We start from the raw sequence: 25660 nt of genomic DNA, 5'->3' as shown, positions 1-25660 counted from the left end.
CGCAGCAATTTAGCATGGCCAATTCATCTGACCTGCACATCTTTGGACTGTGGGAGGAAACCAGAGCACCCAAAGGAAACCCATGCAGACACGGGGAGAATGTGCAAACTCCACACAGACAGTCGCCCAAGGCTGGAACCAAACCCTGGTTCCCTGGTGCTGCGAGGCAGCAGTGCTAACCACTGGGCTACCATGCCACTCCTCTGCGGCAGTTATGCTGATGGTAATGTGGATAACCCTGCAATGATTTAACCTTTTTCTTATTCACATTGCTCCTAATGATTGAACGAAGGAAGATGGTGTTGTTGTCATTAATGTGAGGGAGCCGGAGTCAAACTCATATTGCAAAAGTGCAATTGTGTATCAGGAAAAGTAAAGAAAAGAAAATGATAGGTGAAAGGGGAGGAAGAGAAGGCATTCGTTCATTCAATCCAACACTGAGTAAAAATTGGAAGGATAGAAACACTGCTTTTATTTCAGATCTCCACAACCCGCAGAATTTTGCTTTCATCTAAACTGGGACGGTGCAAACTTTCATTCTACTGGACGCAGTACCTTGCTTGGCCACCAGGGAAGCTGAAAGAAACATTTTCCGGTGGTTTTAAAACTATTCAAACCATATCCTCATCTTCACTTTTCATTCTAAATTCATTAGTGATTAGTCAGAGTGGCACGTGGCTCAGTGGTTATTGCTGCCTCACAGCACCAGGGAGCTGAGTTCAATTTCACTCTTGGGCGACTGTTGGTGTGGAATTTGCACACTCTCCCCATATCTGTATGGGCTTCCTCTGGGTGCTCTGGTTTCCTCTCACCATCCAAAGATGTTCAGGTTAGATGGATTGGCCATGCCAAATTGCCCACAGTGTCCAGGGATGTGCAGGTTAGATGGGTTAGCATGGGTTGGAAATGCAGGGATACAGCGATAAGTTAGAGTGGTGGGTCTGCGTGGGATGGTCTTTGGAAGATTGGTATGGAAATGATGGGCTGAAAAGCCTGCTTTGAGCCCTTACCTTGTATGCTCTGTCTAAACACCCTGTGATCTGTATGTATGTCCTTGTTTGCTATGACCTGTCTATACTGCTCACAAAACAAAACTTTTCACTGGACTGAGGTACATGAGACAACAACAAATAAATCAAATAAACATTGGTATCATATTGCTGTTTGTGGGAACTTGCTATACACAAATTAACTGCATCGTTTTCTGTATTGTAGCAGTGACTGACTATACTTCAAACATCTTTCACGAGCTATGACTGGGCAGCTGGCTTGTGCAATACTGAGTCATGTCAACAGAATGAGCCCATGGCTGAGGTTACCATGAAGGCCTCTCCTTCTCAACCTTGCCCCTTGCCCAGGACGTGGTGACCCTTAGGTTAAACCACCACCAATTGTTTCTCTGTAATGGCAGAGCATGCCTATCATCTGGTAGGACCATGGTAACTTGAGCTTACATCCCTCCCTTCATTGCTTTAATGTTCCAAATTTCAGGATTATTTCAGTCACACATACTTTCCATTTGAGGTCTATCTGAGCTAAGCATAGGATTGTACAGTCATATGTGGGTCATAATCCACTCGCCTTGATCAGTAAACCTGGACAGAAGGTTTACCGTTAACACAGAGTTCAGAGACCACTACTCTGTGACCACTCAGGTTTCCAATCTGGCAGCCAGTTCACACTGCCTTTGGGGTCCAGCGTTAAAATTCTGCCCATTCTCTTTGATGCCCTGTTCCCCAGCTACTGATTTATCCCTCTCCCCACTGTTTTGAGGCTGAACCAGATTGTTCAGAACCTCGGTGCCATATTTGAATTCCAAGACGAGTTTCCAACCAAATATTCCTACCATCACTTCCTGTGCACTACCCTAACATTTCCTGACTTTATCCATTTCAGATCATTTACTGCTGAAACCCTCATTCACACCTTTGATACCTTTAGATCTATCCATTCCGTGCACAGCTGAATCGTGTCCTATAATATTAGAATTCATCCAAACCCTGGGGTGACCTCACTCACACCAACTCACCAATCAAGCACTGTGCTCATTGCTTCTCTGGCTCCCAATTAAGTAACACCTCCATTGTAAAATTCCCTTCTTTGTTTTCAATCCCCTCCATTACCTCACCTATCCTTACCTCAGTAATCCATTCCAACCCTACAACCCTCAAAAGTCTCTAGCTACCTGAGCATTGTTGATGTTAATCCCACTACCATTATTGGCCAAGCTTTCAGTTGACTGGGCCCTAAACTTGTGGATTCCCTTCCCCCTCCTCTATAAAATGCTTCTTAAAATCTTTTCCTTTTGGCCAAGAGTTGTGGTCCCCAATACATATATCTCATTGTGGCGTGGTGTTAAAAACCTTTCCATTATAACATGCCTTCTTTATCTCCTCCAAAGCCACAGGGGGCGGCCTCACTGCCCACGCAGTCCCTGTGAGCTCACTGCCAATGTTTCAGTAACATCATAATGGCCCTAACTAATACAAAGTGAGTTTCCTGATGGTTCAGTAGTTAACTACATCTCACAGTGTCATATTGTCAAGCAGATTTGAAACCGGAACATAGAAGAGACTTGTATCTGGTCACAATCTGCCTTGGGTTCTTGTCACTGTCCCAAGCAGGCAGTATATAAGGGATAGGGGCAAGTGGGGCAGGGGTCAATAGTGAAACTGGACTCTAGAGTAGGGCTGAACATTAGAGTGGAGTGGCTCCAGAATAGGCAGTTTGGCAGCCAGCTGGACTAGTGCAGTGGATTAGAGTGGACAGAAAGAGTATGCATGGAGGTTTGCTGCAAGCCTCATGTGGTACATATGCCTTCCAGATGCACACCTTGACATCAGTGGCAGAGACTTCTCATCCCAGCATGGTGATAGGAGATACAGCTTTCTAACACTCCTGTGAAGTGACTGGGGATGGTTGATTCTCCTGAAGGTGCTTTACCAATATGAATTGCTGTTCCTGTATTCCCTGGCCTGCATTCTCACTGTGAAGCATCTATCTGATGCATTCTATTAACTACTTGTTCGCTGCTCTGAAATAGGACCTGGGACCTCAGCTTGGAAAAGACAGAAGTGAACCGAGTGGTAGCAGTCCAAGGGTTTCAGATATTGCCACAAAACAGCTGACCATCCTCCTGTCATCGGCATCGCTTGAGTCAAACAGTGACAGAGAGTCAATACTGAACTGTGGCCTGAGTACATGCCTCAGGCAGGAAAGGGCATTGCTATCACGAAAACTGTTGCTGATTTAAGATTGCTCACACTTAGCAAAATTGGACAATACCCTTATGAGATACAACAATGCAGCACATTCAGTGTAGGCATGGTACAGAATTTATGAGAGAGAGGGAGAACGCATAGGTACACAAGTGTTTTATACTCATCAAAGGCTCAGTGCTAGCACTCTCTCGTTCTCAGTCAGATTGCTGTCATACCAGTACAGGGTTTGATGAAGGGCTTTTGCCCGAAACATCGATTTCCCTACTCCTTCGATGCTGCCTGACCTGCTGTGCTTTTTCAGCACCACTCTAATCTTGACTCTAATCTCCAGCATCTGCAGGACCCACTTTCGCCTTAAAGGAGCTTTGGTGCCATCTTTCAGAAGGGATATTAAACCAAATCCACATCTGCCGTCTCATAAGGACATAAAAGATCCCATGGCAGTATTCAAACAGCAGGGGAGTTCTCCCTGGTCTCTCAGTCAATATTTATCTCTCAAGCATCACAAAAACATTACGCTTTGGCTTGCAGTGGATCTTTATATGCACCAATTGGCTGTTGTATCCCCTATAATTGTGACTACAAGTCAGAAAGTATACTTCATTGGCTGTGAAGTACTTCTAGATGTCAGTGGTTGTGAAGAGCAAATAAGAATTACAAGCATTTCTTTCACTACCTGCAGTGTAACACAGCAACTACTCCTTGTGATTGGAACTTGACGCCATGCCTTAAACACGCAAACCTCTCAGCAATCTTTCAGTCACCAGAAAAGACTTTGAACAGATGATACTGGATACGAATCATTAAGTTTATTAGTGTGTGAACACAGAGAGCAGGAGTTATGGATACACGTCATTTGCTTCATTTGATTGCAAGGAAAAAATAACAAGTCATTTGGATTCTTCGCAACCTTTAACTACAAGAACTTGCTTACACTGACTTCCTACTCTGGCTGCAAACCTGTATCCTCGCAGTGTCCTGAAAATGTCATCTCTCTGCTGGGGCTTTTTTACACTGGAGTGTAGGCAGTTGAAGGATGACTTTATCGAGGTTTGTAAAATAATGAGGTGCACAGACAATGTGAATGACAAGTGTCTTTTCCCTAGAGTGGGGGATTTCAAGATTAGGAGGCATACTTTTAAAGTGAGAAGCGAAAGATTTTTAAAAAGATACTAGATTACATTTCCGACAGTAGGGAAACAGGCCCTTTGGCCCAACAAGTCCACACCGACCCGCCGAAGAGCAACCCACCCAGACCCATTTCCCTCTGACTAATGCACCTGACACTATGGGCAACTTAGCAAGGCCAATTCACCTGACTTGCAGATCTTTGGACTGTGGTAGGAAACCCATGCAGACACAGGGAGAAAGCGCAAACTCCACACAGTCACCCAAGGTGGGAATTGAACCCAGGTCCATGGTGCTGTGACGCAACAGTGCTAGCCACTGTACCACCCCATATGAGGGACAACCTTTTTTACACAGACAGTGGTTCGAGTGGGGAGTGAACTTCCAGAGGAAGTGGTGAATGTGGGTACAGTTAAAAAGTTTAAAAGACATTTGGATAAGTTCATGAATAGGAAAAGTTTGGAGGGATATGGTCCAAGCACAGGCAGGTGGGACTAGTTTAATTTGGGATTATGGTTGGCATCGACTGGTTAGACCAAAGGGTCTGCTTCTGTGCTGTATGATTCTATGCCTCTATTATGAGTTGACATATCAACCAGACTGATTGCCTCCCAGCTAGTATCCAATCCAAGGGTCACATAAGTAGATCCTTCAGTACTGCAACTGAAGCAAATGCGGATGACTGAGACAAGGTGGTGACTTAGTCAGCTTTATGCTTAGCCATGGAAATCTGGACAGTTTACTTCTCAAATCTTTCCAGTTGCAAGTTTGCATTTTACAGCACATTCCTGTCAAGTTTCTTTTTGTGGAAGATCCCAAACCAAGTCTTGGCATGGCTAAAAGAAAATCGTGCGGAAAATGTGTTGTTGGAAAAGCGCAGCAGGTCAGGCAGCATCCAAGGAGCAGGAGAATCGACGTTTCGGGCATGAGCCCTTCTTCAGGAATGAGGAAAGTGTGTCCAGCAGGCTAAGATAAAAGGTAGGAAGGAGGGACTTGGGGGAGGGGCGTTGGAAATGCGATAGGTGGAAGGAGGTCAAGGTGAGGGTGATAGGCCGGAGTGGGGTGGGGGGCGGAGAGGTCAGGAAGAAGATTGCAGGTTAGGAAGATGGTGCTGAGTTTGAGGGATTTGACTGAGACAAGGTGGGGGGAGGAGAAATGAGGAAACTGGTGAAATGTGAGTTCATCCCTTATGGTTGGAGGTTTCCTAGGCGGAAGATGAGGCGCTCTTCCTCCAACCGTCGTGTTGCTATGGTCTGGCGATGGAGGAGTCCAAGGACCTGCATGGCCTTGGTGGAGTGGGAGGGGGAGTTGAAGTGTTGAGCCACGAGGTGGTTGGGTTGGTTGGTCCGGGTGTCCAGAGGTGTTCTCTGAAACGTTCCGCAAGTAGGTGGCCTGTCTCCCCAATATAGAGGAGGCCACATCGGGTGCAGCAGATGCAATAAATGATGTGTGTGGAGGTGCAGGTGAACTTGTGGCGGATATGGAAGGATCCCTTGGAGCCTTGGAGATAAGGGGGGAGGTGTGGGCGCAAGTTTTGCATTTCTTGCAGTTGCAGGGGAAGGTGCCGGGAGTGGAGGTTGGGTTGGTGGGGGGTTGTGGACCTGACGAGGGATTCACGGAGGGAGTGGTCTTTTCGGAATGCTGATAGGGGAGTGGAGGGAAATATATCTCTGGTGGTGGGGTCCTTTTGGAGGAGGCGGAAATGACAGCGGATGATAAGCTGTATATGAAGGTTGGTGGGGTGGTAGGTGAGGACCAGTGGGGTTCTGTCCTGGTGGCGGTTGGAGGGGCAGGGCTCAAGGGCGGAGGAGCGGGAATTAGAGGAGATGCGGTGGAGGGCATCGTCGACCACGTCTGGGGGGAAATTGCGGTCTTTGAAGAAGGAGGCCATCTGGGTTGTATGGTATTGGAACTGGTCCTCCTGGGAGCAGATGCGGCGGAGACGAAGGAATTGGGAATATGGGATGGCGTTTTTACAGGGGGCAGGGTGGGAGGAGGTGTAGTCTAGGTAGCTGTGGGAGTCGGTCGGTTTATAGTAAATGTCCGTGTTGATTCAGTCGCCCGAGATAGAAATGGAAAGGTCTAGGAAGGGGAGGGAGGAGTCTGAGACAGTCCAGGTGAATTTGAGGTTGGGGTGGAATGTGTTGGTAAAGTGGATGAACTGTTCAACCTCCTCGTGGGAGCACGAGGCAGCGCCGATACAGTCATCGATGTTTCCCCTCCCCCCACCTTGTCTCAGTCAAATCCCTCGAACTCAGCACCGCCTTCCTAACCTGCAATCTTCTTCCTGACCTCTCCGCCCCCACCCCACTCTGGCCTATCACCTCCCTACCTTTTATCTTAGCCTGCTGGACACACTTTCCTCATTCCTGAAGAAGGGCTTATGCCCGAAACGTCGATTCTCCTGTTCCTTGGATGCTGCCTGACCTGCTGCGCTTTTCCAGCAACATATTTTCAGCTCTGATCTCCAGCATCTGCAGTCCTCACTTTCTCCTAAAAGAAAATCGTGCGCTAGCATTTGACTTATTCATTCACCACAAACTGGTTTACTGTTATCTCATTTCTTCAGTGTCAAATCGATCAGAAGGCTCAGGGAACACCTCCCCCCAGAACACCCCTCACAACAGCCCCACTAACATAACACAAATAAATAAGCCAAAAGTAATCACATCGCACCTACACAGGACTTGAGCATGAACTCCCCCCTCTCTCCAATTGACACCCAGGATCGCACAGGTTCAATTTCACAAAGCAGAGGATGTGAGAGCCAATGTATACCCCTCAAGTCACAAATGTAAGCTATCTGACAGTATCATGCAGCTATTTCTGGGATCTTCCTGTGCTTCACCACCTGTGTCTTGCATGTGAAAGGTCTTTGTTGGCTGTGAAATACTTTGGGACATCCTGTGGTCATGAAGGGCGCAGTCTTTCCCAAGGCTGTACTCTGCTGTGTCTGAAAAGGAGCCTCTATCGTGATGGAGGCTGGCAAAGTGTTGCAACAACATTCTCTCCCACCCAAATGACAGGATACAGTGGCTCGGTAAAGACTGACTGGAAAGTGTGGATCAGAGTCATGGTATCGGTGATGCCGTAAAACCTCAGGATCCCAGCAGTGTAGTCCAGGTGGATCCCAATCCGACTGTAGGTTGCTGGCTGCAGTTTGACTTCCTGATTGTCATGCCATGCTGAATAGCTCTTGTTGAAGAGTTGCAGGGCCCAGGAGACACTGTTCCTGCCAATCAAGGCAGAAGCATCCCGCCTGCTGATTCTTCTGTAAGTGACTCCCAGGTAGACCCACTGGCTGCTGATCAGCACCTCCCAGTAATGTTGGCCACTGTTGAAACTCTCATGGCACATCACCTGCCAGTCCTTCTCGAATCGCTCAGTGTGGACCGGGTACGTCTGCGTCTCCTTGTGGGATACTCGGCGGCCGCCTTTGGAGAGAGAGAGGAATCGGTGTGCTGTGTTGACATCAAAACTCAGCTGACAGTAACCTGCAGGGGCAGACAGACAATTGAGAATTTACACAACTACAGTTGAATTATAACTGTACAGTGAATAATCCTCCATTCTGCTCAGAACACACAGTAATGAGGAGTACAAATAATGTACATGTCTTTTCCCTAGGATGCAGGATTTCAAGACTAGAGGGGCATACTTTTAAGGTGAGTGAGAAAGATTTAAATAAAGACATAGTGGAATTTTTTTTTACACAGAGTAGTTCGTGTGTGGAATGATCTTTCAGAAGAAGTGGTGGATGCAGGTACAGTTATAATGTTTAAAAGACATTTAGATAAATACATGAATCAGAAATGTCTGGAAGGATATAGGCCAAGTGCAGGCAAATGGGACTAGTTTAATTTGGGACTGTGGTCGTCATGGACTGTTTGGACTCAAGGGTCTGTTTTTCCGTGCTGTATGACGGAACAGTTTGTGGTGAGGAGACAGCGGTGGTGGCAATGTAACTGAATTAGTAATCTAGAGCCTCAGGATACAGTTCATATCTCCCTATGGCAGCTAGCGGAAATAAATTCAATTAATAAATCTGGGATTGAAATCTAGTTTCATTGGCAGGCTCGATAAAGCAATCATCTCAAGGTTTGTCTCGCTAATATCTTAGGGAAAGAAATCTTCTGGCCTTAACCTTGTTAACTCACATGTAACTCATACATGTAACTCACAAGTCACTCAGTCCAAGAGCACTTAGCGATGGGCCACGCACACTGGTCTCACTCGAGACATCTATATCCTATGAAACGATGAAGAAATAAACTTTTACCCTGAATAAATAGTGACGTTATAAGAATGTAACTCTTATATTGCTGAATAATGAGAATGTTTTATAGATCTGCAATCACTAATATTGGGAAATGCATTTCTGAATTTGGAATACTAGCATTAGCTGGACTTTAATACCACAATATTCATGTGGAATGCTCGATCAGTGTGTAACTGAGTAACTGCACTCACTCTGCAGGAATGGTTCTCTGATGTGCAAATTCGCTTGGAGTGGCTGCGGTTTGAGAGGTTTCACAGGATCATGCTTGTCAGTCGAAGCGGACTCTGTACCGAAGAGATTTGTTACAATGATAAAGGTCACTTTTATAGACATGCTAACCAGCCATGTACATTGGTGCAGTGAAATCTTGAGAACACAAAGCAGCAGTACAAAATAAATCCAAGCTTACACCCACTGAGATCATGCTTCGAGTTTATGTCCACCATGGACATTTATGCATCACATGTGCCAGAACTTTAGCATAAAAGATATATTTACAGAGGAACCTCAATTATTCAAAGGACATGGGTGGGCGGTATTTCATTCAGTTGATCGAATTCTGGATAATTGAATGCCAGATAACTTTGTTCAGCCAAGCATCGGGACCTTGCGATCTTGCCAGATAATCCGATATTCAGCTAAGCAAATGCCAAATAATTGGGGTTCCCCTCTAGAAGGCTCCTTTAATATAATGAAATATCCCAATGCACTCTGACCATTATTAAATAAAACATGGCCTGAAGTCACATAGGGAGATGTTACAACAGGTGATCGAAACTTTGTTCAGAGTGGTAGGTTTTACGAAGTTTCTTAGAGAAGGAAAGTGAATTAGAGAGGCAGAAGAGGAATAGTGAGGGAGCTCAGAGCTCAGAATGAGTTAACTGATGGCACACACATCAATGATCAAGCGATTGAAATCTGGAGTGCTCAACATTCAAGGATGAGAGGAATGCAGATACATTGGAGGATTGTGAGCTGGAGCACAGTCTTCACCACTTGGCTGCCCTTGAGTCTTCAGGGTCATGACCTTCTGCCACAGGTTTTCATGTGAGTGAACAGGCTGGTTCTAGACCTACAGATCTTTAGGCATATGGAGCAGGACATCTCATACAGGAGTGAGATCGGGAGTTTGGGACTTGCTTCTTTCATGGCCATAGCTCTGCCTCACCATTAAGACTCATACCATTAAGTCATTTAGAAACATAAGCAACAGGAGCAGGAGTGGGCCAATCGGCCCTTCCAACCTGCTCGACCATTCATGGCTGGCCACCCAACTCAGTCCCCTGTTCCTGCTTTCTCCCCCATACCTTTTGATCCCTTTTTACCCTAAGTACTCCATCTAGCTCCTGCCTGAAAACATTCAATGTTTTGGCTTCAATCTACATTCTGTGGCAGAAAGTTCCACAGGCTCACCACTCTCTGAGTGAAGAAATTTCTCCCCATCGCAGTGCTCAATGGCCTAACCTGCATTTTTAAACTGTGACCCACTGGTTCTGGACTCCCCAATCAATGGTTGAGAGTGTAGTGCTGGAAAAGCACAGCAGGTCAGGCAGCATCCGTGGAGTAGGACAATCCACGTTTCAGGCACAAGCCCTTCATCAGGAATGTGACTTGTGGTTCGGGGCTGAGAAATAAATGAGAGAGGGGTGGGGTTGGGGGGAGGTAGCTGAGTAAGCGATAGGTGGATGAAGGTGAGGGAGAAGGTGATAGGTCAGAGGGGGGAGTGATGGAAGGGTCCAGAGGGCGGTGCCGAGTTGGAGGCTTGAGACTGCGATACTGTGGGGGGAGGGGAAATGAGGAAGCTGTTGAAACCTACATTTATCCCGTGTGGTTGCAGGGTCCCAAGGTGGAATATGAGGTGTTCCTCCTCCAGGCATCGCGTGGTAACGATTTGGCGGCGGAGGAGGCCCAAGACCTGCATGTCCTTGACAGAGTGGGAGGGGGAGCTGAAGTGTTCAGCCACGGGGCGGTGGGGTTGGTGGGTGTCCAAGAGATATTCTCTGAAATGATCTGTAAAAAGGCGTCCTGTCTCCCTGATGTAGAGGGGACCACACCGTGTGCAACGGATGCAGAAGATGACATCCAGCCTTTAACCTGTCTAGTCCAGTTGGAAGTTTGTATATTTCTATGAGATTGTCCCTCATTTTTCTAAACTCCGATGAATATAGTCGTAACTAATCCAATTTCTCTTCATGCATCACTCCTGCCACATTACTCATCAAATTGCTGATATTATTTCTGCAAATGTGAAAGCAGGAAAAAGTGCAGAACTGTAAGTCAGAAGTAAAAATAGATTTTTGTGGGAATACATTGGCGAGTTTACATCATACTGTGTAGGGCACACACCCAAACCATCAAAACTCGTTTTATATTGTTCATCATCACTGACTCACCATCACACTTTCTCAGGAATGTCTCTTTTCATCTGCACAACCACAGTGAGTCCCAGAAGCCATTTAATTACTTGTTTCAATCTTCTAGTTTTCTTTTGAAGGTTATAAGATTTAAAATTCTCACCCTTGTGTTCAAACACCCCCGGTCCTCAAACCCCCTGCAGCTTTCACAAGGCCTACAGGCGTTTGAGACCTCAACAGTCCTCCTATTCTGGCCTATTTGGTATCTTCTCCATTCCCTTGGTCCCTTCCACCTCAACTGTACCTTCATCCATTCTAACCATGACTTCTGGAAGCTCCTCACTAAAATGGTCTGCCTCTCTCTCCTCCATTTGAATGATCTGCCTGACCACTTCTCTCCTGGACCAACCCACTGTCTTTATCTATCTGTGGCTTGGTGACAACACTGCCATAGAGGGCCTCAGGAGACTTTTCACACTAAAGATGCTACATAAAGGCAGATTGTGACTTGTTTCATGCAGCTGAGAGTATGGTTGAGACTTGCTTGAGGGGGTACGGTGCATTTTACCAGTGGAGGGTAGGGCAGAGGATGAACCTCCCAGAGAACAGAGGGCAATTACAGCATCCTAAGGGGCCAACCAAGGGAATCAACCCATTGTTTCTGACCTTTAACCTCTGCAGTATTGGAGAGGCAGCTTGGAGGGCGTCATGAGGTGAGCTTGGAGGGAGTTAGGGGTGATGTCAGTCCAACAATCAACTGACTTCCCCCAACCTAGCACTACCTTACTGACCCCCCATGCTACAGGCCCCTCCATTGACCTCCCTCCCCCACTGACCCTATCACCACTGACCTTTCCACTGACCCCACCCACTGACTCCCCCCATCATCCTACAGCCCCCTTCACTGACCCCATCCCCCACTGAGCCCCCCTTCACTGACACTGCCACTGACCCCATCCCACTGACTCCTGCCCACTGACTCCTCCCCACTGGCCCCGCCCACAGATTCCCCCACCAACTCCCTGAACTGACCTCAGCCACTGACTCCCTCCCTCCACACTGACCCCCGCCCACTACCTCCTCTCACCGAGCCCCCCCAACTCACTGACACCCCCCCCTCCCCTCCAACCCTCCAATGATCTCTCTTACCGACTCCCATTTTCTTCCAGCATCCAAACACTAAGTAAACATCATGGGGACGAATAGGGGAACATGGAAATCTAACATGTTTCCCACCTGAAACATCCAGTGATTCTGGCGGTGGTCTGAAGCAGTCCTGTAGGTCCTCGTAAGTCAGGATGGAAATCTGCTCCAAGGCCCTTTTCACTCCTTGTAGCTTGTTCTCTATCGCCAGGTCTGAGGGAGGCAGCACTATGTCCTGTTGTGTCTTATTCAAGGAGTGAATCTCCTGAGGGAACTAAGAAGGAACACATCACAGACTGGGCAAAACAAAAGAACTCCTTTCACACCCCCACACAATCATGGGACATCCCAAAGTACGAGCACTGTTTCAAAACTTGCCAACGTCACCAAACCAGGAATGGTGAGGCGGTGAGTGACGGACTGGAAAGGGACACAGATAGTCTGCAGAAGTGGAACGCACAGACACAGGTGAAATATGATGCTGAGAGGTAAACTTCAGTAGAATGAAGGAGGTCAGGCAATATAAAACAAAGATACAATTCGAAAGGCCATGCAGAAACAGAAGATAAGATGAAAAGTCAAGACAGGTCAAGGTCAGGTGTCAGGTCAAAGAAGTACTCACAACATCCTGGGCTTTACAGATAGAGGCATGGGAAGAGACAGGAATATCTGAGCAGGAGGACACTGTTTCGCCCTTTCGCCCTACTCCACTATTCAACTAGATCATGGCTTCTTCTATCTCAACACATGTCCCCATATTCATTGATATCTGTAGTATTTACAGAACTTGAGTTATGAATTTTGAAGGCGTGTACCATATCTTTAAGAGAGAGTGAATGGTATTCTGCAATGACTAGCTTACAAGCACCTGCCATATGACTAGCTAGCAGTCTCAGAGTGTAGTGGAAAATTGAAAATATGTAACATGTGAAATGGATACCAGCATTGGTTGCTGTTTTGACAACAATTCAAATTTAACCAATCAGTTTAAATTATGCCCCAGGATACAAAAACCCAATTGAGTTTGAATTTATTGTTTTGCCCACATTGAACCGATGTTGGGGATATAAAAAAGGCAGAGGGTGGTGCTGGAAAAGAACAGCAGATCAGGCAGCAACTGAGGAGCAGGAGAATCGACATTTCGGGCAAAAGCCCTTCATTAGGAATGAGGCTTTGAGCTGGGGGGTGGGGCGGTGGTGAGATAAATGGGAGGGGTGTGGGGTTGGGGGAAAGGTAACTGAGAGTGCGATAGGGAGATGGAGGTGGGAGAGGTGACAGGTTGTACAGGAGGGTGGAGCAGATAGGCGGGAAGGAAGATGGACAGGTAGGACAGGTCATGAGGGCGGTGCCACGTTGGAAGGTTGGAACTGGGATAAGTGGGGGGGGAGGGGAAATGAGGAAACTGGTGAAATCCACATTGATGACCTGGGGTCGCGAGGCGGAAGATAAGGCGTTCTTCCTCCAGGCGTCAGATGGTTAGACGTGGCGATGGAGGAGCTGAAAATGTGTTGCTGGAAAAGCGCAGCAGGTCAGGCAGCATCCAAGGAAAAGGAGAATCGACGTTTCGGGCATAAGCTCTCCTCATATTCCTGAAGAAGGGCTTATGCCCGAAACATCGATTCTCCTGTTCCCTGGATGCTGCCTGACCTGCTGCGCTTTTCCAGCAACACATTTTTCAGCTCTGATCTCCAGCATCTGCAGTCCTCACTTACTCCCCGTGGCGATGGAGGAAGCCCAGGACCTGCATGTCCTCCGTGGAGTGGGAGGGGGAATTGAAATGCTTGGCCACGGGGGCGGTGGGGTTGACTGGTGGAGGTGTCCCAGAGATGTTTTCTGAAGCGCTCTGCGAGTAGGCATGTAGAGGAGACCGCATCGGGAGCAATGGAAACAGTAAAAGACATGTTTGGATGTGCAGGTGAAACTTTGATGGATGTGGAAGGCTCCTTTGGGGCCTCAGACAGGGGTGAGGGCAGGGAGCTGTGGGTGCAGGATTTGGGGAAGGTGCCGGGAAGAATGGGTGGGTTGGTGGGAGGCGTGAACCTGACAAGGGAGTCGCAGATGGAATGGTCATTACGGAAAGCAGATAGGGGTGGGGAAGGAAATATATGTCTGGTGGCGGGGTCCATTTCTGGGTGGCAGAAATGGCGGAGGATGATGCAATGTATACGGAGGTTGGTGGGGTGGAAAGCGAGGACCAGGGTGGTTCTGGAGGAGTGGGGTTCGAGGGCGGGGGTGCAGGAAGTGGATGGAATGCGCTGGAGGGCATCAGCAATCACATAGGAGGGGAAATTGTGGTCTTTAAAAAAAGTGGGCATCTGGTGTGTTCTGTGGTGCAACTGATCCTCCTGGGAGCAGATGCGGTGGAGGCAGAGGGATTGGGAATAAGGGATAGCGTTTTTACAGGAGGCAGGGTGGGAGGAGGTGTAGGCCAGGTGTGCGAGGCGGTGGGTTTGTAGAAGGTGTTAGTGTTGAGTCGGTCACCATTGATGGAGTTGGAGAGGTCCAGGAAGGGGATGGAGGTGCCTAAGATGGTCCAGGTGAATTTAAGTTCGGGGTGGGATGTGTTGGTGAAGCTGATGAACGGTTCAACATCCTCATGGGAGCCTTCCACATCCCTTAAAGTTTCACCTGCACTTCCACACATATCACTTATTATATCCGTTGCTCCAGATGCGGTCTCCTCTACATTGGGGAGACTGGACGCCTTCTCGCAGAGTGCTTCAGAGAACATCTCTGGGACACCCGCACCAAACAACCGCACTGCCCAGTGTCTGAACACTTTAACTCCTCTTCCCACTCCACTGAGGACATACAGATCCTGGGTCTCCTCCATCATCACTCCCTAAGCACCTGAAGCCTGGAGGAAGAACACCTTATCTTCTGCCTCGGGCCCCTCCAACCCCACGGCATCAATGTGGATTTCACCAGTTTCCTCATTTCCCCTCCCCCCCACATTATCCCAGTTCCAACCTTCCAACTCAGCACCGTCCTCATGACTTGTCCTACCTGTCTATTTTCCTTCCCACCTATCCACTCCACCCTCCTCTCCGACCTATCCCCTTTACCCCCACCTTCATCTACCTCTCGCACTCTCAACTATCTTTCCCCTAGCCCCCTCCCCCTCCCATTTATCTCTCCACCCCCTCCGCTCACAGTGTCATTCCTGATGACGGGCTTTTGCCCAAAACATCGATTCTCCTGCTTCTTGGATTTTGCCTGGCCTGCTGTACTTTTCCAGCACCACACTCTCGACTCTGCAGTCCTCTCTTTCGCCTATATAAAAAAGTCAGGCATTTTGAAAATCCGACAGAGTAACTGCCATCGAGAAAGACCCAAGACATTGAAACACTCTCTATCAAAGATACCTTTCCATATAAAACATCTTTACAGTAAAAGAAAGAAGGCAACCCAGGGAGATCTTCAGCTGAAAAAAGACAGACACTGATGATGACAGCCTCTGTATGGTTTTGAAATTAAGTTGGTGTAATTTCTAATAAGTGTTTTATTGTTGGAGGTAGATAATAAGCAGTTAAGAGAAAGGGGGTCTTAGATTTGTGAATAGTTGTTGTTTAATGTTCACTTTTAGAGCTAAAGAATAAATGGATATTACAGTAATCCCCCTGTACCTTTGGGGGATACGTTCCAAGACCTAATGCAGAAGCCCAAAACCGTGGATAATAGCAAACCCATTCATTTCAATGGGAAATCTACCTTCCCAGCAACCCCTTGCTCCCTTGTTCTGGAAGGTTCCCTGTAATATGTTCGGACTGTGGTAAACCACAGGTAACTGAAACCACAGAAAAAGATTCTGCAGATATGGGGGTCACCCTGTATTTTCTTTAAATAGTGGAATTTCTGAGCTCTCTGTCATTCCTATTTTAACAGATTATGAGGTGAGGTGAGCTTTTCAGGGGGTTTAGTTTAATTAACAGAGGGCTTTACAGCCTCACCGTAACAGCTTGGGGGCTTGGGTCCATGATTTGAACAGGTTCAGACAGATCCAGTCTGAGATTTGGACAGATTTGGGGTAAAAAAGATCCCAGCAGATTTAAACAGTTGCTGATTAGTGTCTGAGATCTTTTAATTAAAATGTAGGTTAAAATAGAAATGAGAGAAATGGCTCTTAAGATTGCTAAAGAGTTCTGGGGTTTGAAGGTGATCCCCAAATTTGCCAAGAGAGTTTGGAAAGACAGAGAAAGGCCATACTTTTAGAATTAGCAAATGGTTAGAATTGGGTCTAATCAGGGACAAAAGGAAAGCTGGAATTGTAATGGAGTTAGTCAAGCACTTAGATGTGTCAGAGAAACAGACAAGTGCAGTAGAGGTGGAAAACCTTAAATTACAATTGAGGCAATTAAAATTGGAAAATAAATAAAGTGGAAAGAAGAGGCATGAGAGAAGAGAGAGAGAGAAGAAAAAGAAAGAGGAAAAAGAGAGAGAAGGTTCTTAGCTGAGCAAAGAGAGAGAGAGTAGAGAGAGAGAGAGTAGAGAGAGAGAGAGAGAGAGAGAAGAAAGTGAAAGGAAGAGAGAATTTGAACTTCAGAAGTTGCGAATTAGTCAGAAAAGGCAAGTTAACAGGATGGAGTTGAAGACAGAAGATGGTGATATACACAAATATGTTAAAACACTGCCACATTTTAATGAGAAAGATGTCAAAGCCTTCTTTATTTCATTTGAAAATTGGCTAGGCAGTTGGAGTGGTCAGAGAACTTGGGGGTACTGCTTGTTCCGACTAAGCTGATAGGCAGAGCTGGTGAGTTATATGCAGCGCTGTCATATGAGAGGTCAAGAGATTATGTAAATGTCAGACAGGCTATTTTGAGTGCTAATGAATTGGTATCAGAAGCATATAGACAGCAGTTCAGAAACATAAAGAAGGAACCAGGTCAGACTTATGTCGAGTTCGAAAGAATTAAACATAGTCATTTTGATCGATGGATGTGGGCCTTAAAAATAGATGAGACTATGAGGCTGTAAGAGATTATTCTGCTGGAGGAAATAAAAAAAACTCACTTCCAGAGATGATAAGAATTCATATGGAGGAACAGAAAGTTCAGGTGAGAAGTGCAGCAGAATTAGCAGATGAATATACATTGGTGCATAAGGCAAAATATAGCTGCCGGCAGGAATTTTATCCTGTGAGGGATAGAAATTGGGAGAAGGGGAGATCCTACAAAACAAAGATTAGAGTACACTGGGAATAGTTTACCACAGGTGGAAAAAGAAGTCCAAGCAAATGGAAAGGAGGGGAAAGGCCTCAGGTGTTTTCACGGTAATGGAGTGGGTCACATAAAATTACAGAGTTGGTCATTAAAGAAAGGCACTGTGGGAAAAGATGCAGGAAAAGAGGCCAAGCCAGTGGCATTAGTGAAAGTTGTAAATAAAACCCCAAGAAAAGTCATGGAGCTGCATGGGAGTGCACAGCATAGGCAGGGGCTGTGTGTTAAATTAGTGCCTGATTTCAATAAAGAATTTGCCTCTGTGGGTAAAGTTTACTCAGAAAGAACAGGGGGAGAAGGGAAAGAAGTTATAATTTTGAAAGATACAGGATCTAATCAGTCTATAATAGTAAGAGATGAATATATTTGCACTCTTCCTGACCTATTACCTGAGACAGTGGTAGTTTGCAGGATAGATAGACAGAACTTTAGCGTTGCCTGTGTAAGAACTGGTTGAAGTGCCAACTCAAGACTGGGGATGTAACAGTGGGAGTGATTGACAGAGTGTCAGTTCCAGGAATCTAGTTTGTTCTTGGGAATGATTTAGCAGGATCCAAAGTGGGAGTGACACCTCTTGTTGCAGAGAATCGAAAGGAAGATCAGTCAACTGAGCATTTAAAAGAAAAATACCCTGGAATTTTTCCAGACTGTGTGGTAACAAGATTCCATTATCCTAAGTCACAGCAAGACGCAAAAACTAAAGAGAAAGAAGGAGTTGAGGTTCAGTTCGTGGGCACCCTGTTTGATGTAATGATACAGGAAACCTGAACAGGCAGAGGGTCAGGCAGAGGTGTTTAGTTCTGAAAGGCTAATGGTCATATCAAACTGTTAGCATTTCTGATAAAAGGTGTTGGCTGGGCCCAGACACCTCAGGGGGAGTGTACGCTAATCATGTATATTCTCTCCCCCCACCTGCCTTAAACTAATCAATTAGGTTGTGAGTGCATTATGCTGACATTATGCTGATGGCCCCAAGCAGTGTCTGTGTTTGCTCTGCTTGGAGTGCAGGTTCATACCTCCTTGAAAGTGGAGTCGCAGGTAGATAGGATAGTGATAGTGAAGAAGGCGTTTGGTATGCTTTCCTTTATTGGTCAGAGCATTGAGTATAGGAGTTGGGAGGTCGTGTTGCTGCTGTACAGGACATTGGTTAGGCCACTATTGCAATATTGCGTGCAATTCTGGTCTCCTTCCTGTTGGAAAGATGTTGTGAAACTTGAAAGGGTTCAGAAAAGATTTACAAGGAATTTGCCAGGGTAGGAGGATTTGAGCTATAGGGAGAGGCTGAACAGGCTGGGGCTGTTTTCTATGGAGTGTTGGAGGCTGAGGGGTGACCTTATAGAGGTTTACAAAATCATGAGAGGCATGGATAGGGTAAATAGGCAAAGTATTTTCCTTGGGGTCGGGGAGTCCAGAACTAGAGGTTTAGGGTGAGAGGGGAAAGATATAAAAGAGACCTAAGGGGCAACTTTTTCACACAGTAGGTGGTATGTGTATGGAATGAGCTGCCAACGAAAGTGGTCGAGGCAAGTACAATTGCAACATTTAAAAGGCATCTGGATGGGTATATGAATAGGAAGGGTTTGGAGGGATAAGGGCCAGGTGTTGGCAGGCGGGACTAGATTAGGTTAGGATATCTGGTTGGCATGGACAAGTTGGTCTGAAGGGTCTGTTTCCGTGCTGTACATCTCTATGACTCTATGACTTACAACAGAAAGACAAGACAATAAAACGTATATATTTTATGTGCATACTCAGAAAAGGAATCAGAAGGTATTCCTGAGGGTTATTATCTTAAAGATAGGAATGGAGACCATGGCAGGTTAGTGCAGATGAGAAATGGGTCTGAAGTGCACCAGATTGTGTTGCATACAGACAGGAGGTGTTATGGGTAGCACATCAATTATCATCTAGATGTAAGGAAGACTCAGGCTAAGGCACAAAGGCATTTCTATTGGCTTGGAATGCACAAGGATGTGGTTAACGTTTGCCATACGTGCCATATGGTAGGTAAGCCACAGGTGGTAATAAGACCAGTCTCTTTGTTGCCAATTCACGCATTTGAAGAACCTTTCACACAGATTAGATTAGATTAGATTACAGTGTGGAAACAGGCCCTTCGGCCCAACAAGTCCACACCGACCTGCCAAAGCAAAACCCACCCATACCCCTACATTTACCCCTTACCTAACACTACGGGCAATTTAGTATTGCCAATTCACCTGACCCTGCACATCTTTGGACTGTGGGAGGAAACCGGAGCACCCGGAGGAAACCCACGCAGACACATGGAGAACGTGCAAACTCCACACAGTCACCTGAGGCGGGAATTGAACCCGGGTCTCTGGCGCTGTGAGGCAGCAGTGCTAACCACTGTGCCACAGGTTATGATTGATTGTGTAGGTCCCTTCCTGAGATCTAAACATGGGAACCAGTACTCGCTAACCATAATGGATGCTTCTACCAGCTTTATGGAGGCAATTCCGTTACGGAGTATTAAGGCAAAAAGGGTGGTAGAGGAGTTAGTAGCTTTCTTCACGCGGTGTGGGCTGCCCAGAGAGATTCAGTCAGACCAAGGGTCTAATTTTACTGCTAGGCTGTTTAAGGAAGTCATAAACATCTTACGTATACAGCACTTTAAATCCAATGCATACCATCCTGAATCCCAGGGAGCTTAGGAAAGGTGACATCAGAACATGTAGACCATATTAAGAGTATACTGCCAGGATTACCTGAATGACTGGGATAAAGTATTATTTGTCATTAGAGATACCCCAAACAAATCTACTCAGTTCACTCCCTTTGAGTTAATACTCAGACATGAAGTGGGAGGCCCTTTGAAATTAATTAAAGAGACATTGACAGGACCGAAGTCAGAGATCTCATACTTGGATTATGTATCTGGGGTGAGGAAGAGGTTAGATCAGGTAGGTGAGTTAACAAACAGCACCTGAAGAGGGCATAGCATAGAATGAAGCCGGTGGCAGATAAAAACTAATTTCCTGTGGTGATGACATATTAGTATTGTTACCAGTGGTAGGAAATCCCTTCAAAGCCAGGTTTAGTGATCCCTATCAAATTGAGAAAAAGTTGAGTCAGGTGAACTATCTGCTAAAGATGTCAGATGGAAGAAAACGGTATCGGTTATGTCACGTGAATATATTGAAACCTTACTATAATACAGACAGGAAACTGGTGAAACATGATAGTTACTGCCCCACTGAGTGAGGAATCAATTCCAGATGGTGTGAAGTTTGATATGCCCCAAAATACGTTAAATAATGAAGAAGTCCTTGAGGTGCCAGAGGAAGTGGTGGAGGCTGGTACAATTGCAACATTTAAGAGGCATTTGGTTGGGTATATGAATAGGAAGGGTTTGGAGGGATATGGGTCGGTGCTGGCAGGTGGGACTAGATTGGGTTGGGATATCTGGTCGGTATGGACGGGTTGGACCGAAGGATCTGTTTCCATGCTGTACATCTCTATGACTCTATGAGTGGCTTATCTGTCTCAGGAGCAAAGAACCCAGTTGAAAGGTTTGTTGCAGCAGTATGAGGACATATGCAGGAATAGAATGGGGAGGACTCCTATTATTGTGCATGAGGTAGAAGTAGGGAATGCTGTTCCGATAAAACAACACCTCTACAGACTTAATCCTTTTGAAGCCACACAGGTCCAGAAGGAAGTGGATGCAATGCTCAAAGAAGATATCATCGAACCGAGTCAAAGTGAGTGGAGTTCGCCAATCATGTTAGTTCCCAAATCTGACGGGACTCAACAATTTTTTGTGGACCATCAGAAGGTCAACACCGTAACAAAATCAGACTCATACCCAATACCAAGTTTGGAGGACTGTATAGAGAAAGTTGGACAAGCCAGATACATCACAAAGTTGGACTCATTGCATGGTTATTGGCAGGTAACTTTATCAGAGAAAGCAAAAGAAGTTTCTGCATTTGTAAATCCAAATGGGATCTATCAATTCAAAGTGATACCTTTTGGAATGAAGAATGCACCTGCCACATTCCAAAGACTCATGAACTGACTTGCGGCGGGATTAACAAACTGTGCAGTCTATCTGGATGTTTTGTGATCTTTAGCCAGTCATGGAAAGATCACATGGTACAGCTGAATGATTACGAGAAGAAAAACTGGTAATAAACTTAAAGAAAACAGAATTTGTTAAAGCAGAGGTGACGTACTTGGGATATTACATTGGTCATGGAAGATCAACCCCAAAGAACACCAAGATGAAGGCTATCGAGGAATTTCCACGACCATCCTCAAAGAAAGAAGTGCTTTGGTTTTTGGGACAAAGCAGATTCTACCTGAGGTTTGTTCCCAATGTCAGCAGTGTGGTGGCACTGCTTACAACAAAAGAAGAACACCAAATTTCGATGGACAGTACAATGCCAGGAGATATCTGAGAATTTAAAAGCAGTATTAACCACTGCACCAGTTTTAGCGACACCAATGTTTTTGAAACCCTTCAAATTTGTAATCGATGCTAGCAATATAGGAGTTGGAGCTATACTGCTACAGGAAGATGACGATGGAATCGAATGGCCAATTGGCTACTTTTCATTGAAATTCAACATCCTCGAGAGAAAATACTCTACCATCGAAAGAGGATTATTGAGTTTGGTATCGGCCTGACGACATTTTAATGTTTATGTGTCGAACAATGTGTCAGAGACAATTGTGTACGTGGACCACAATCCTCTTATATTCTCAGAACGATTTCAAGACAAGAATGTGAGACTATTTCATTGGAGTCTTATGTTACAGACTTCTAATTTACAAATTGTACATGTTGCGGGTCGTAAAAATGTGATAGTAGATTTGTTATCACAGATTTAAAGGATAAAGTATTGATAAGATTGAACAGATACCAATGTCATATATACATGTATGTGCAGAAATTAATATGAACTTAATGTCCTATGTATTTCATTGTAATGGGATTAAGAATTAGAAAAAAAGTGAAGCCATCTTTTCATTATGATGGTTTTTTTTTCTAAGGGAGGCAGTGTTATGAAGTTCGAGGAAGTGTATGAAGTTGAAGGCTTGTACTGTACCTTTAAGAGAGAGTGAATGCAGTTTTGCACTGAGAGCTTACAAGCACCTGTAATATGACTAGCTAGCAATCTCAGAGTATATTGGAAAATTGAAAATATGTAACATTTGGCTGTGAAATGGATACCTGCATTGGCTGCTGTTCTGACAACAACTTGAATTTAACCAATCAGTTTAAATTATGCCCCAGGATACGAAAATTTATTGTTTTGCCAACATCGAACCAATGAGATGATCTGATGTTTGGGATACAAAAAAGGCAGGCATTTTGAAAATCAGACAGAGTGCCACCGGGAAGACCCAATACATTGAACCCTTTCTATCAAAGGTACTTTTTCATATGAAACATTTTCACAATAAAAGAAAGAAGGTGAGCCAGGGAGATCTTCATCCAAAAGAAGAAAGACACCGAAGATGACAGCCACTGTCTGGTTTTGAAATGAAGTTGATGTAATTTTAATAAGTGTTTTATTGGAACAGCATATTGTTATAGAATTGGAGGCAGATAATAAGCAGTTAAGAGAAAGCGGGGCTTAGAGTTGTGAATAGCTTGTTTAATGTTCACTTTTAGAGTTAAAGAATAAATGGATATTATTTTCTTTAAATAGTGGAATTTGGGAGTTCTCTGTCACTCATATTTTAACAGATTATGAGGCGAAGTGAGCTTTTCTGGGTGTTTGGTTTAATTAACAGAAGGATTCACTGCTGTGTGGTGATACTGATCAATCTCTAACTTGGATGTACCACATGATTGAATCTCGACAGCCCTCTGGGAGGGAGAATTCCAAAGATTCACACCCTCTGAGTAAAGAAAGTCATCCTTATCTCAGCTGCTTACTCTGAGACTGTGTCCCCTGGTTCTGGACTGCATAGATTGAGAGAGACCCTGTCACAACCCTGCAAGAATCTTTCATGTTTCAGTGAGATCACCTCTCATTCTTCTGAACTCGAGTGAGTACAGACACCATCTCCCCAATTTCTCCTCAGAGGACAAACCCACTATCCCAGCAATTAGTCCTGTGAACCTTTGTTGAATTCACTCGATGGCAAGTATATCCTAGGTAAGGAAACTAAAACAGTGCACTATACTTCATGTGTGGTCTCACCAAGGTTCTATACAACTACAGTAAGACAATGTTACTGCTCTATTTCAATCCTCTTGTGATGAAGGCCAATTCATGGTGGCTTAGTGGTTAGCACTGCTGTCTCAAAGCACCAGGGACCTGGGTACAATTCCAAGCTTAGGTGACTGTGTGGAGTTTGCACATTTGCCCCGTGTCTGCGTGGGTTTCCTCCCAGAGTTCAAAGATGCCTAGGTTAGGTAGATTTGCTATACTAAATTGCCCCATGGTGTCTGGGGATGTGCAGCCTAAGTGGATTAAACATTGGAAATGCAGGGTTATGGGATGGGTCTGGGTGGGATGCTCCTCTTTGGAGGGGCGGTGTGGATTTGAAGGGGCTGAATGGCCTGCTTCCACACCATAGCGATTCTACATTTTCCTTCCTAATTGCTTGCTGCACCTTTATGTTAACTTTCAATGACTCATGAATAAGGACACCCAGATCCCTTTGGACATCAACACTTCCCAATCTCTCGCTGTTGAAGAAATACTATGCATTGAAGGAGAGGCTAGCATATGGCGATTGTGTAAAACTTAGGTGACTGAAAGCTTCCAGTTAATACAGGAAAATTATCAGAACAATCTCAAGAGGGAGCAGATGCGGGAAGAGTGTACGGGTGGGGAAAGTAGTGCAATGAAAGAAACAGCTTGTCAAATAAACCTTTGTAACTGACTGATCAAACACTGTACAGTAGAATTCCTGTAATCATTCATTCGTGAGAGTAAGAATTCTTTGATACTCATTCCTAGGCCTATACGTAATAAATGATGGTATTAACAACCTGTTGTTACCCTCCTACACAGTGAAATATTTTCCACTCATTATTTTCGTGTACCTTTGAATTCCTCCTACAGGAACAAAGTCAGAGGTCACACGACATCAGGTTATAGCCTAAAGGGATTCGAACTATTGGATCATAACCTGGCTTTGTATGACCTCTGACTTTGTTCACTCCAGTCCAACACTGGCACCTCCACGTCATGGCTACAACAGAAGCAGCTTCGAGCGGGTTTTAAGTACAAGTGGAAGTGAAGGAAACATTGCGAGGGCAGGGAAAGGACGAAAGAATGTGATTGTAGGTCGATTTAAAATTTGAAGGATGCAAGTTAATTTGAAATCCAAGTGGAATAAGTCAGAACCGAACAAACTGTAGATACTGTAAATCAGAAACAAAAATAAGAAACGTTAACTCTGCCTTCTCACCACAGATGCTGCACTTTTTCAGTTATTTGTTTGTGTGTATGTGTGGAATAAGTCACAGATGCATTGAAAGTGAAATGGCAACAAGCTCCAGGAGCACTCACCATCCAGACTTGGAAATATATCACCATTCCTTCAGTGTCAGTGGATCAAAATCCTGGAATTCCCTCCCTTACAACATTGTGGGTGCCATTACACCCCAAGGTTCAAGGAGGTGGAACACCACCAACTCCTGGACTGTAATTAGGGATGAGCATTATTGCTGAGCCCAGACAGCAATGCCCATATCCCATGGAAGAAAAGAAGTCTTCTACCATAGTTTGTTCTCTTCAGTTTATTCTCTGAACTCTTGCTGTGGCTCGACGTGTATTTAAAAACCTGAGCTTTTCCATTAGCCTGCAGTTATGCATTGACCTGACACTTTACCTCTGTTTCTCTCCCCACTGATGCTGCTTGAGCTGCATTTCCTACATTTTCTAATTGTCCGCAGAAGCATAGGGAATTAAAAAGTTAAAGACCTTGCCCTAACCTTACCAAAGGTGCTTTGAGGGATGTAATGCACCTTCTACATTGACTCATTCACTTCACAGCTTTGAGCATAATCTTGCTTCATCCAATATCCTGAATCAAATTTCCTGGTCCAGATCTTTCACAATCTCAGCAACTGCAGTTTTCAGACGTCACTGTGGATGATTCAGGCAGACAGCTCAGGGCCTGTTGTTGACAGTTCCTGGGCCTGGGTGTTGTTCGAGTAAACCTGCAATTAGTTCCATGCATTTTTGGCTATGATCCAAGCTGAGTTCAATGTCTTTACTCTTCAAATACATTTGGGGAAATCTGAAACTCAAAACAGCTCTTCCCGAAAGCTGACTTTCAAAACCAAGCTAAACACAGGTCGTTAAGTTACAAAAGAGGGGAGGT

General features: G+C 45.3%; 1 protein-coding gene across 1 annotated transcript in view; it reads right to left on the bottom strand.

The window, feature by feature from the left end:
* Positions 1-6768: 6768 nt before the first annotated feature.
* The window catches only part of trim65 (tripartite motif containing 65), a 37363-nt gene continuing 18471 nt past the window's right edge, over positions 6769-25660 (bottom strand). Inside the window, 4 exon segments of the mRNA XM_088000426.1 lie at positions 6769-7333; positions 7335-7843; positions 8820-8912; positions 12219-12399. Of these exon segments, the coding sequence (XP_087856552.1) occupies positions 7136-7333; positions 7335-7843; positions 8820-8912; positions 12219-12399 (981 nt within the window). The 3' untranslated portion in view covers positions 6769-7135.

This window comes from Chiloscyllium plagiosum, unplaced genomic scaffold (assembly GCF_037043375.1).
Source record: "Chiloscyllium plagiosum isolate Xiang-an unplaced genomic scaffold, Cpla_swu_hap1 HiC_scaffold_25, whole genome shotgun sequence".
NCBI lineage: Eukaryota > Metazoa > Chordata > Chondrichthyes > Orectolobiformes > Hemiscylliidae > Chiloscyllium > Chiloscyllium plagiosum.
Note: the sequence above shows the minus strand (reverse complement) of the source record. Positions and strands in the feature narration are given on the sequence as shown.